Source organism: Telmatherina bonti (assembly GCF_933228915.1).
Source record: "Telmatherina bonti genome assembly, chromosome: 7".
Lineage (NCBI taxonomy): Eukaryota > Metazoa > Chordata > Actinopteri > Atheriniformes > Telmatherinidae > Telmatherina > Telmatherina bonti.
The window spans coordinates 31467125-31480821 of record NC_136625.1 but is presented as its reverse complement, the minus strand read 5'-3'; the positions used below and the strand labels follow the sequence as shown (position 1 = coordinate 31480821).

The 13697-nt window shown below is 39.8% G+C and overlaps 1 protein-coding gene across 2 annotated transcripts; it reads right to left on the bottom strand.

Annotated features, from left to right (window-relative positions):
- Positions 1–953: 953 nt before the first annotated feature.
- On the bottom strand, positions 954–12784 carry LOC306758037 (ATP-dependent zinc metalloprotease YME1L1-like). Of its 2 annotated transcripts, none has more exons than XM_079243253.1 (18): positions 12622–12784; positions 12035–12169; positions 11721–11898; positions 11498–11590; positions 10636–10745; positions 7763–7913; positions 7595–7678; positions 7128–7280; positions 6888–7040; positions 6653–6785; positions 5742–5804; positions 5543–5655; positions 5183–5338; positions 4950–5101; positions 4736–4862; positions 4552–4625; positions 4390–4476; positions 954–2440 (listed from the first exon to the last, which is right to left on the bottom strand). In XM_079243253.1, the coding sequence occupies exons 1-18, from the start codon at positions 12652–12654 to the stop codon at positions 2297–2299; spliced, it is 2139 nt and encodes a 712-aa protein (XP_079099379.1). In that variant the 5' UTR covers positions 12655–12784; the 3' UTR covers positions 954–2296. The 2 variants fall into 2 exon arrangements, with proteins under 2 accessions (XP_079099379.1, XP_079099378.1); XM_079243252.1 differs by having other exon boundaries at positions 955–2440; positions 7128–7301.
- Between the last annotated feature and the right edge of the window lie 913 nt (positions 12785–13697).

The following is a 13697-nucleotide window of genomic DNA, read 5'->3' as shown; positions in this document are numbered from 1 at the left end:
TGCTTTCTGTGCTGAATTTATATAACGAAAAGGCAACATCAATGTTTGGTCTGAGCAGCTTTATTCTTCATCAGTCGGAACCTTTTTAGACAAGCTTTCTTATTTCTGTCAATAGTCTTCAGTTATATCATATTGATAGAAAGATTTTAAAAAAATTATTAATGATTCATGAAGATGGCGGCGGGATAATCTAAGTTTTTACTTCTTTCCACTCCTTTTCGGAGATGTAAAAAGAAAATGTAGTTGTTAGTTACGTTTGCATTACCATTTTTGTGTGTTTACCACTGTATTACAATTATTTGCCTTCACGTGTTTGAAATAAATTATATTAAATTCAAATAGTTGTCCGGGTTTTTTTTTCTTTTTAATTCAATGTCAAGATGATCCCACACGGCTTCAAAAATGTTGAAGTTCAGTTTCTGGGAGGTTTCATCTCTCCATTTAATCTGTTGCCACTGATTTTCAGTCCTGTTCTTGTCATTTGGCATAACTCAGCCTTTTCATCCCGTTTTCCTTCCTCAGTAACGGCTTCTTGACAGCCATCTCTCCACGGAGACCATTTCTAATGAGAATCCAGTGAACAGAAGAATCAGACGAATGTCAAGATGTTTCTCTCAGGTCTTTGATGGATTTTCTTTTTATTTCTTAAAACAAAAACGTTTAGATACCATCAATTTATCATACTTTTTTTTAGGTTGAAAATAACTTCCATTTGTAGTTTTCTCTACTTGTAGTCATAGGTCAGCATTAAGATGCTTTAACAAAGGAAACCAATTCCCTAGAAAATATTCAGGTACAAGGACGAGACTGAAAACGTGAAGCAGCAGCCAATGTCCATAACGAAAACTTTGAAAGACCTCCAGAAAGTCTGAAAAATTATTGCTCAAGTTCACATATCAGAAAATCCGACTGCTTGGAAGCACAATGGAAACAACAGCTGGCTTAAGGCTTGCAGATACAGTCAAATATATACCAGATGTATTAAATATGAGAAGCATCTTCATCGGTTTGTCGGAATACATTTCCAGAAACACACCGCCATCTACCCACACACACCTTCAGTTTTCACTTCTTTTATTTCAGCTGCAAATGATAAAGTCATTGCACCGTTGGAGAGATCTACAGCAGAGCCATTCAGAGAGCATAAAAGCTTTACTATACATTTATATACAATGTTTTCATCACATCCCAGTCAGTTACACACAGAGACGAGGCAAAGAAGCCAAGAAACAGAAAATATGAGCCAAGAAAAAGAACTTTCTCAAATTAAATCAGCATTCTTGACGTGGATTCACACACACACATAGCTGAAGGAGACCTTCAAAACACACCAACAGGATAATAACGCAAATGTCTGCACACACTCTGTGTTGATGAAATCTTATACTCAGAGTCAAGATGTTGCTTCACAGTTTAATTTGAAATAAATTTGTTTCTCTTGTTACATTTGGAAATGCTCTGGCGAAAGTGTTCAAGTGCCGCAGAACATCTTTTACCAGCCGTCATGTGCAAACTTAGTCTCTAAAAGCAGAACAGAAATACAATTAAAGGGCAAAACTGGCCTTTTGATTTGTCTTCATTTCGCATAAAATACGGACGTTACTGGGTGGCTTTTTAAAAAGCAAAATTTTTAAACAAATGAAGTTGATGTTACAACTTTAAAACCCTCCATGGCTGCGTGAAGGCAGCTTCCACACCCCTTCACACACAGCAGACGTTCAATAGAAGGCGCATAGAGAAGATTTTTCCTATACGCTCATTCAAAGTGCCGAGAACGCTCATTTACACTCCATACTTTAAAAGGAAAATGATTACTCTTGTTGTACATTCCCCAAAAGGCCACCTTCAGACATAAGCGATAGGAGACGTGTGGAAAGGGGTGGGAACATCCTGCAGGCTCTTTCAGGCATCATGAACAAAAGCACTCATTATGAGAAGAACATCATATTGCTCCACAGTGGAGGTGACGAAGACTACAGAAGGACACGAACACCAGAAAACAGCTTAAATGCAACTTAAATCATGGTTGCCGTGACTACAGAGAAGGTCTTTGGATAAATATTTAAATGAATGTCTGTCCTAATGGATATTTTTATATTAGGCGTCCATATTCACATTCATTCATCGTTTCCTCCCATAAACTGATAAAGTGACCTGATGCTAAACATATGAAGTCTTCACACGACCATGTTGGAGCTTTAAATGACACCACTATGTATCTGGGAAAACTGAAGAGATTCCGTGAAGGTGAGTATCAGCATGAAGAGATGAAGGTGAGCTCCGATCCAGGCCGTTTTCATCTGGTCTCCAGGGTTTTGCCCTCCAGCACCAGCTGGATCTCTTTGGCATCCAGCGTCTCGTACATGAGCAGAGCATCTGCCAGGTTCTTGTGCTCCTTAGCGTGAGACTTCAGCAGGGCTTTGGCACGCTCGTACGACTCCTAAAGACACCAAGAGAAAAAAAATTAAACAAATTATCAGAAAGGAGGTTTAAACTGTGACACGAGGCAAGTTTAAATCTGAGGAAGCGGGGAACTTTACCATGGCAACGAGGGACTCTGTGGTGCAGACGCACCAATAACTGCATTTGTTACGACACGGTTATGTGACTAAACTGTTTTGGGATCACAAATGACGTCAATGTTCACGTGAAATGCAAGTGACAGCAGAATAAGCAGCAGCTTCTGTAACAGGGGCGTCCAAAGTCGGGTCTTTTGGGCCGCAGTCCTGCAGGTTTACCTGCTCCAACACACCTGGCTTACGTTAAACAGATCCAACAGCCTGTAATCTGTGTCCCAGTTCAGGGTCTGCACACTTCCAAGTGTGCTTACTGTTAATGAACTGAGACGACCTACTTAGTGTATGAGAATTACCCATAGTGCTCCAGTCCTCCGCTGCCTGATTAGCGATTTTATTCTTACACAAAAAACACAAAAATGTTTTTAAAAATGACAGAAAACGGCGCCTGTAATTTGAATGTTATTTATTTTCCTTTATCTGTGTGTCTAACATGAGGAGGCGGCGGTTTAGACGAGCTCTCCTCTGGCTGACAGCTCATCCTGTCAAACTGACGTTAACTTCAGAGAAAAATAATCTGGTCAGACATAAGTAGTTCAATCAATCTGTGGTTACTGGACACAACGCCGCTGTCGTCCCAGCTCGTCTGCTGGGACAAATGTGTGTGTGACATTAAATAAAATCACATTCTCGCCGGCGCTCTGCTGCTCATTCTTTTCTATCAGGCGTGCAATGAATTCTGGGAGAAAAGAGGATGTGTCACTCGTAGTTGTTTGTTTTAAGCCAACCTGGAGCCAAAACAATGTGTGGCTTTGAAGGGAGGATTGGAAGGAGCCTTTGAATTGGGACAGCACTCGGTGCACCACAACGCTGTGTGCAATCTGCACTTTTAAGTGAGCAGATCCTGAACTGAGACACATCAACAAAGTTCTGCACAAAGATTGATTAAAGTCAGGTGTGTTGGAGCAGGGATACATGGAAGACCTGCAGGATTGTGGCCCTCGAGGACCGGAGCTGGACAATCCGACACAGTATGTCAACTCTGGAAGTATTTTGGTTTTGAAGAGCTGCTCCTGTTGCTGCTTCAGGGAACATTTTTAACCATTTCTAAGGCTACGTTCAGACTGCAGGGCTTGCTCCTCATATCGGATGTTTTTGTGAAATCCAAATTTTTTGAAAGTCCGTTCACATTTCCGATCAAATGTGACTTGTATGTGATCTCCTGTATGAACCTCATGCGCACCAGAAGCGTCCCGCATGCGTAGAAGTCACGGCGACGTGCAGTGAGCGTGCGTGTGACGTCTTGGTGTTTGCAGAAGTAAATATGGACGGCAGCAGAGCATTTGCTATTTTAAAAGTTTTGTCCAACCGTAGCCACAACATTGTGAATGGGTTTGTTTTAAGGAGACGTTTACGGAAGAGGAAAGTAAAAGTTTTGGTCAAGGCCTTTTGTGGAGCTGTGGCAGCAACAACTGTGGAGAGAAACGTTTGGGTACGGAGTTGCAGTCAGGATTGGTGGGAGAGTGATGTGAGCGCATTTTACCGATAAAGAGTTCATAAACAACAAACGCAGAATAATGACGTTTGTCGTGGATTAATGCGACCTGACCGTTCAGACTGAAGTCGCATGGCAAAAGATCAGATACATGTCGGATTTAGGACCACATATCAAAGCTACCTGGGTCAGGTCTGTGTCATTCAGACTGTTCAGAAAAGATCGGTTACAGATCGCACAGGTGCAAAAACATCGGATTTAAGTCACTTCAGCCTGTAGTGTGAACATAGCCTAAGTTTCACGCTTAGAGAGCACCTCGCCAAGCCGCAAAATAAACCAACCCGCCCTGCAAGCAGCTTCATGAAAACACGCGCAGACCTTCAGTAACGCCCTGACTTCCTGCTCCACAGCAGCTTGCGTCTCTGGACTTTGCTCCGTCAGGTCGGTGTAGGTCATCACACCTAGCTGAGAGACAGAGATGGAGGTCGTCATATTAAGTCTCATCTTTTCCAAATTAAAGCCGTTGCCATGTCAACCTACCTTCTCACACATTCCAAATCTGGTCACCATCATCTTAGCAATCTTGGTGGCGCTATCAAAGTCGCTTGATGCTCCTGGAGAAGAAGAAACATCATATTCCTCTTTAAATTCTGCTTCTTCTAACCCCAACGTTGTTCTGTTTATCCTCCCTTTGTCTGCACACAACCCGTTCTACGTCCCTGACCTGTGGTGATGTATTCATGGCCAAATATAATCTCCTCTGCTACACGGCCGCCCATGCTGACGTCCATCTGGGCGAGAAGCTGAGAACGGGTCTCACTCCATCTGTCATTCTCCGGCAGCATGGACACCTGGAAGGACGGGGACATGTGGACATTTCACCAGAAACCTGCTGAAGTTGTGTAATCTACTGTTCAAACCAGATCTAGCTGCCTTACGTGGCCCAGACTGGGACCTCTGGGCATGATGGTAGCCTTGTTGATGGGCATGGCGTCTTTGGTGTAGTAGGCGACGATCGCATGACCGGATTCGTGATACGCTGTGATGAGTTTGTTCTTCTTGTCTATCACTGCGCTGCGTCTCTCCGGGCCTTCATGAAAAGGGAAGGAAGTGGTAAATAAAGCAGGTTACCAGGTGATAAACATGACTCAGAAGAAGCGGTTTAACTCACCCATGAGGATTTTGTCTTTAGCAAACTCCAGCTCCTTCAAAGTGACCATGTCTTTGCCATCGACTGCTGCCTTCAGGGCCGCCTGGTTGACCAGATTTTCCAGGTCAGCACCAGAGAAGCCCACAGTCCCCCGAGCAATGATGCTGGCCTCGATGGCTGTGGACGAAACTCAGATCAGCTGGACAGAAAATCTGACTAAAACCTTTACTAACATTTATTAATACTCATTGTGGAGAAAGACATCCGGCCTTTGTAACTACACGCACTGAAAAGGTTCTCTGTCTCACTCAGGTAAAGATCGTGTATCAACAAGGCATTTTGTGAAAGAAAGCAGCCGTTTAGCACTAACTGCAGTCACACCTGGATCCACTTTAATCTTCTTCAGGTACCAGTTGAGAATCTCTGTGCGTCCCTTCACATCTGGTTTGGGTACGGTCACCTGCATGTCAAAGCGGCCCGGGCGGATCAGAGCACTGTGGAGGACAGCGGTCAGTTGAAGTATGCAGAAACGTCTTTTTACATCGTCAAGACAAGTGAGACAAGATGAGGTAGAACCTACTTATCCAAAGCCTCGGGGAAGTTGGTCGCTCCGATGATGATTACACCCTCGTTCGGTTTGAACCTGCAAAATAATGTCAGTGTCAAAGGCTCTGTGATGTCAGTTCTGCTTTCACTGTGATCATTAAAGGTGGAGTATGTAAGATTTTCAATATTTAAAAAAAATTAACTAAAGAATAACTACAATCAAAATTAGATAGTTTTTTTAAACATGTAGGTTCCAGTCTGTCCATATTTGATGTGTTATTAAATTACAAGTTTAATTAATGACAAAGACCCTTCTTAAATGTTTGCCTACCAGTAAAAAAAGTGCTTGTTGTCATTTGTCATTAATTAAACTTGTAATTTAATAACGCATCAAATATGGACAGACTGGAACCTACATGTTCAAAAAACTATCTAATTATGATTGTAGTTATTTTATTAGTTAATTTATTTTGATAATTTGGTTAATTTAATATTGAAAATCTTTCATACTCGACCTTTAAGTGAAAGTCTTTTTATTAAAGTTGCACATTTTTGAAAGGTAAAATTTGAAAGGTATATTAAATATTTCTTGATTAAACTTCTAAAAACATCTTGCAAAAGAAAATTGGGAATGAAAGATAATCAAATCAAATAAAACTCAAATTAAATTAAAATAAAATAGGAAGTAAAAGGTTTAGTCCTAAAAAAAAAAAAAAAAAAAAAAAAAAATCAAATCAAATATATAAAAAAAAAAGCAAATAAAATAAAATAAAAAAAAACAAAAATCAAATAAAAAAAAGCAAATAAAATAAAAAAAAATAAAATCAAACTAAATTATATTAAATATCAGAAGTGTTCAAGAAATTTTGTCATTAGCACATTGCTAATTTTTGTCATAAATAAGTACGTTGAAGCCTGCAATTATGTAACAGTTTCAGAGTTTACCCGTCCATCTCAGCCAGTAGCTGGTTAATGGTCTGTCTGGAGTACGGATGCATGGGAGACTCAATTCGTTTCCCACCCACACTGTCCAGCTCATCTATAAAGATCACACAGGGGGCGTTGGCTTTAGCCTCCCCTGAAAGAAAAGAAAAAAAAGAGAAGTAACACATAAATTTAAGTTATCAAGTGTTTTTCTAGGAGATGAAAAATGACAGAAAAGTCTGGGATAAAAACCCACTGAAAAGGTTTCTGATGCGGCTCGCTCCAACTCCAACAAACATCTCATCAAACTCCGACCCAGAGGCGTAATAAAACGGTACGTCTGCCTCTCCCGCCACTGCTCTGGCCAGTAGGGTCTTCCCAGTCCCCGGAGGGCCAACAAGTAAAACACCTGAAGCGAAGAAAAGCAACAATCAGGCGATGACTGATCAACCAGTGTGAAACCATGACAGAGCTGGGACTGGAAAGAGCAGCCCACCTTTAGGCAGCTTTCCTCCTAAAGCTGTGAACTTCTGAGGGTTCTTCAGAAACTCCACCACTTCCTGCAGCTCGTTTTTAGCTTCTTCCACACCCTTCACGTGTTCAAATGTCACATTCTTCATCTGCACCGGGTCCACAGCCGAGTCCAGGCCTGATGTGGTTCGGAACCGCACTGTCCACAATGGTTAGATTAAAGTTCGAAATCACAGCACAGCGTTGTTAATCAGCTCGTACACACACACACACACACACAGCCAGTTACTGAGTTACTCTTTTACCACATCTCATAGCAAGTATTAGTCAGGATGCACCAGTATCAGGTCAGAACTGAACTGGACATGGTTCAGTTCTGTTATCCGTTAAACTCTGAAGATTCATTTCCTAATTTATTAATATTATTATTTTAAAGGGAGATTTCATGCAGTTAATAAAAGTGCAACACATGAAGGAGATGCAGGCCTTTACCCGATATGAAGGGGGTCTTGGAGATTCCATAAAGTCCAACTAGAAGCAGAACCAGCAGGATCAGACGTGTCCTCCTCAGAGAGTCTGAACAATCAGAACAGGATTATTTAACATGTAATCATCAAATCATTTCACGACACACCCAGTGTGTTTTTAATAGAAACCTGCCTTGAGTGCGCTGTGTGAGAGCTTGAGCTTTCAGGAAACCCTCAGCGAAGCCCCTCTTGAAAGCGTCCTGCTGTCCGTCAGGTATGTTTTTGTTCTTTACCAAGCTGTCCAGACTTTCAACTTCAATGCCCTTATCGCGAGTGAGAAAACCCTGGAGAACCAGAGGAGACTGCTCAGCAGTATTCACACAGCAAGAGGACTTACCGAGGATTTCTGTCTGGATGGAAGTGTCCAGAACGGACCGTTTTTACTCAGCGCACATGTTGGATTCCTGCACAGGCAGAACAACTAAAGCGGCAAGTTAGACTTCAGCTGATGTTTTATTTAGCTTTAATTTCAGGGATCAAATAAATAATAGCATTTAATGTTCAAAATACAAGTCAGGATATTCACAAAGTGCACACGTGTTGTAGAAATGTCTGCTTGAGAACTTACGAATTAATTTAAAGGGTTTAGAGATGTGTAACTGCGCTCGCATGGCTGCCTGGCTGTGTGGAAAGCTGCAGTAGGTAATGTTGAGGAGCGAGCAGGATGTGAAAGTAGCGCCCTGTCTTGGCTCCTCCCCCTCTGGTTTTGCTCCTTGCGTGATCCAAGGTTTTTTCTTACCTCCGCCATGGAGGTTGTTTTTACCAGAGTTGTGTTCAAGATAACTCTGAAAGTTCTGGACGGATTTTAAATAAATTTTCAGGACTTGTTGGAAAAGTGAAAAGTAAAAACTTATTTCATTTTGGTGGTGATCCGGATCTCCGTTTGGATTCACGAATCTTTTAAAGGCCGTGGCAGAGGTTTGCGCTCTCCGAGTGCTTTTCTAGTTCGCAGCTTTTTTCCACCAACAATTTTTTCTTCTTCGGCTGTTTAGCAGGAGAAGGTAAATAAACCGAGCCGGGTCGGGAAATCACTTACAAAATATAAGAACGTTTTGATTGATCGGTTTTGATAGATTTACAGTAAACTGAGGGGTCTAACTGTATTTCTTATTGATCATGATTACAAAATGTACAGACTACTCTCAGGACGAGGAACCACTTCACCCAGAGTAAAAAATGTCTCTGAGCAACATTACCTACCTCAGCTTTAAATGTTTTACAAGTGAAGGTGGAGAGATGTTTGCAACACACAGCTGTTCCGCCTCATAGAGTTCCCTTCACATCGTGTATGTGATGCGATTACCTGACGTTTAAATGATCAGTCACGATCATCAAGACTGAAGATGATGCTTTGAACTATACGTCAAGTTTTTAATAATCTGTTCGACAATTGTTAACCCAACTTTGGTTCTATGATCTCCTGAGTGCCAGTTTATGTTGCACGATGTAGACCAGGCGTGTCAAACTCCAGTCCTGGAGGGCCAACAGGTTTTTGTTGTTTCCCTGCACCAACACAGCTGATTCAAATCAAATGAATCCAGCAGCTTCTTGTCAACCCGTTGACGAATTCTGGTCAGGTGGGTTGGAGTATGGAGATAAACCTGCAGGATACCGGCCCCCCGAGGACTGGAGTTTGATACCTGTGCTGTAGACGAATGCATATCCTGACAGAGGAAATGGAGCAGTGGGGGCAGTGTGGAGTAGAACAGCTGATGAGAGGAGCTGAGAAAAGAAACTGTGGTGTAAATGGAAACGCAGACCACCTCCGTCTACTGCACTTCTTCCTTTTGGCTCTTTCTGAGAATCCTCATGATCTCCGGGAACAGGCAGTGTGTTGGAAGTCTGGGTGGGATGCTGAAGCCAGAACCATGTGGGTCTGACAGGAGACAGTCGGGCTGAGACGATATGATTTAGTCCCGATTTGATTCCGATTTTTTTGGGTGCTGATTTTATTTAAATAGCAATTCTTACCATTCTTTGATATTGCTGAATATTGTAGACGAGAAAAAAAAAAAAAAAAACGTTTAAAACTTTGTTTGCTCGACATTTTTCTTAATTTTAATGAAGAAAAAAACAACACAGTATCCAGACCATCATTCTGGTGTTATGAAGACAAGTAAAAAGATCAATAAAGACAATAAAAATAACAAAAAATTGATCATGGATTATCTGTATTTATTTGAAAAAAAAAAAAAAGATTTTTTAACAAAAATTTAAAAAAAAAAAAAGATTTGAAAATAAAAATCACAATATTTGATTTTTTCGATTTGATTTCCAACCCCTAGTGAACATGTGTCTTTGTTCAGCTACTTTTACTTTCTGCCTCCATCAGCATCAAGTTACCGGGAGTCCGTGTTGGATTACAGAGATACAACCTGAGAGAGATGCTCTGAGCATCCCTGTTCTCTGACGTCTCATTATAAAATGTAGACTTGTTATAAAGTGTGGGACGTGGTTAGTATCCTGCCAGCTGATCACTGGTTTTCAGTCTGTTTTCTTTCCCGCTGGATGCTTCAGTGGTAAATGAACCAACATGTGGATCCATGTTTGTTCATATTAAACTAAGCTGGCCTACAGTAGTTGCTTACTCTCAATGCTTACTCTAGCAATTTTGAGCTAATTTTTTAGTATTTAACTGTGTAACACTGACATCAAAATAGTTCTACGTGCTGAGTTGACTATTTCTTTTAAAAAAAAAAAAAAAAAAAAAAAAATTATATATATATATATATATATATATATATATATATATATATATATATAAGTCTCTAAACTTCAATTCACTTAAGTTTTTAACCTGCAGACTGGACTTTAAGAGAATAAAAAAACAACACCTCTGGGAATTCTATTAAAATTTTAGTGACAATATTTATTTTATACTCATATTCCAACACTGCATGTTTAATTTGCTTAAATTTAAATTTCTCTGAGTATAAAAATAAACAAGGATGCTTCATAACACTTCAGTAAATCCTGCTGAGGAGATGCGCCCCTTTCAGCACTTACCTTCATAAAAGAGGGCGTGAAAGTCTCAGAGTCCGCCGGTCGGTCGAACGCTGACTGCACTCGTCTGGTTTTGCTCCTTAACGTTTTAAAGCCTCTGCTCTGAACCAGCACTTAAAAACACACAGAGAAGCTTCACAAACCAACATACTTTGTCATCTGAGGTTAGAACAGACAATGTTTTAGTACATTTTGATGCATTTACATTTATAACATGTTATAAACATCCAGAAAACATTGGTTCTGTCATGATGATGATACTGGTGTTAGTAATAATGTTGTGTTTTGATATTTTACTGGTTTAATGCAGGCTCTTAATTACAGTAATATTAAATGTATTATTATGATTACTATATTATTAATGTTATTACTATAACATTTTACTGCATTCAATTTAAGAAATTTATTTAATCTTATCAACTTGTTTAATTATTCTATTATCATAAAAATGTGTTTTTTCACCTTTTTTATTGAATTTACTCATTGATAGATTTTAATTTAATTTTAGAAGCTTCTCTGAAATGCTTATGGTAATGACTTTTACTCATATTTCATATTGTCTTTGCAATAAATATGTTAACTTATTGGCTCTTTGATGTCTTATCAAATCCAAATTTTCACTGCCAAACAAGCCAAAAGTGTTCAGTTTCTGTATAAGAAAAGCTGATTTGGCCTGGTGTGTGTGTCACCAGGCCAAATCAGGCCTTAAACTGTGCACTCCTAGTGCACACCCAATGCGCTTTGAATATTTAGGCATGACCCATCCCTATTAAAACATATTGCAGGCTATTTATAAGGGAAATTAATGCAAACTTTCAATTAAAAAAATGCTAAAGTAGTCAAAAGAAGTGCAAATTCAAATTACCAGGCCAGTTCTGCAGCTCTGTGCAAACAGTCTGAAGAGGTGAAACATGCCTTCTGGAGAAGAAAGGAGCTGACACTGGCCCCTGTGAGAAGCCTGGATAACGAGCACAAATAAGAGGTAAAGGTGGCCCTCGTTGTTTTTTAAGCCATAACAAATTCTTTTTCATTCATGAAGATCATTTAAAAGCTTTTTGAACATATTTTAAAACAAATAAGTCCCTTACCATGCTTATTATGGAAAAAGGAGTGTGTGGAGAGATGTGAGGTCCTCCATGTAGAGTGCCCACCAAGTGGAAGTGGCAACTCTTCTGGGCTCAAGCACGGCAGTGCACATTTCACCAGCTCCTCCAGCTGCTGTTCTCTCAGGTCAGAAAGGCCAAGCTCCCGTAGGTTCCACATGGACTGCACACACACAAACACAAGACATTGAAATGCGTGCTTCAATCCATATAAACTATTCCTCTATCATCCCAACAAAAGCATCAGATTGGTGTGTATGATACATGCAGCATCACCCTCAGCTGCACATTATAAATACCTCTGTACAATGTAGCTCTAAATCTGAAACATGCTCCTTGTGTTTTCTTGATTTGCAGGTGGCACTGCTGCTGCTTCCCACTGAACTCTTGAGGGGATGGAGGATGTTGATGAGGTGGCTGAGTGGTAGAGTCACCTGTGATCACATGAAATCACTGGTTATCAGCCAATATTTCTAATAAAATGCTGTAGTGACACATAAAGTGGCATCAGCTACTGTAGGTGGTAATATAAAATGACAATATATGCATCAAAACAAACCCCACGGAGCTAGAATTACATAAAAACATCCCTATGTTCAGGTGATTTGAACTCGACTAATCACCTGTCTCTGTTTGACGCAGTTAACGCAATAATATTAGCAAGCTAGCCGAAACACCACATTCCTTTTTAGAGTTTAATTAAAAAGACAACAACTGTAAGTGTAAGAACAACGTGTCCCCTGGTGTGAATGGAAATGAACTATTTAAAACAGACAGCATGTTGAATTATTGGAGAAGCAGCTAATGCTAAACTAGCTCAGCTGTGAAGGGTCGAACCTAAACAACAACAATGCTAACGCTAGCTTGGCCTGTTTCCTGGTTTTACCTGTGGCTGCACCGTCATTGACAAGGAAAACATTGTTTTCTTGTCACCGACTCGAATCCACCGTGAAGCTGTGCAAGTTGTGTAGTTTTCCCTGAGAGTTAAAGGTCTGTGTTTGCTTCGCTTTGTCTACCCGCTGCAGACATAGCAAGTCAAACTGTGAACTTTAGCGACAAGAGCAGCCGGATACCGGATATGACGTCGATGGTGTTATGACAAATATTGCATCCCTGCTAAAATAATACATTTAATTTGCTGCACCGTCTTTATTCTTTTCTGGCTTCAAATATTAGAGAAAATGTCAAGTGTGCTAACTTAAAATTTAATATATAAAATATTGTTTGTACTAATTTTAATGCATTTATATTTACTTTTAATTTCTTTCACAGACCAACAGACAGAAAAAATTTCACAAAATTAGCCGCACTAGATAAGAAAGCTCTTTAAAGATTAATAAATATAGTATTTTTATTTTTACACAGTTGATAAACATAAATAAGGACATAAAAACAAATTAGATCCATGAATCTTTTATTGCATTTTTATTGGTTTCATATGTTTTATTTGACAGTAAGAGTCACTGTAACTGTTTAAAGTGTACATTTGTATTGTATTTTCACAGCAAAACCGACAAGACCCAAGAATACTTGTAGCTACAGATTGTCTAGTCTCTACCTTACTTCTGTTGTTTTTGTATTCTCTTTTTTTCCAAGAAAAAAAGTGGGCTCTGGAACATAAGTATGTACAAAGCCTACATCCTGTCCTGCAGGAACCAAAGCATCCTGTGTGAGCGATGTTCATCTGCCTGTAGTTGATTGAATCTAACTTTTGGGTTCATTGGCCCCCTGGGCTGGTTCATGAATCTGTTCATGTCCAAAGTGCTTTTTTTTTTTTTTTTTTTAATCATAAATGTACTACACCTATTCAATAAATAGACACTTTCACACATAAATACCCATATAATTTACCTAAAATGTCTATTTGGTCTTAAAAGAAATACTCTTGAAATGTTTCAATATGTCAAACAACACATATAAAACACCAACATCCTTAAAAACAAACTTTTACAAGAACAAGCA

What these genes read in the sequence shown, in the direction of transcription:
- LOC306758037 (XM_079243252.1), bottom strand. Translation starts at nt 12,654, where the DNA reads ATGTTTTCCTTGTCAATGACGGTGCAGCCACAG. An exon ending in TCACGCCCTCTTTTATGAAG is followed by an intron (nt 7,914 to 10,635) that starts GTAAGTGCTGAA and finishes CTGGTTCTCCAG; the next exon opens with GGTTTTCTCACTCGCGATAA. An exon ending in CCATGAATACATCACCACAG is followed by an intron (nt 4,626 to 4,735) that starts GTCAGGGACGTA and finishes CTTCTTCTCCAG; the next exon opens with GAGCATCAAGCGACTTTGAT.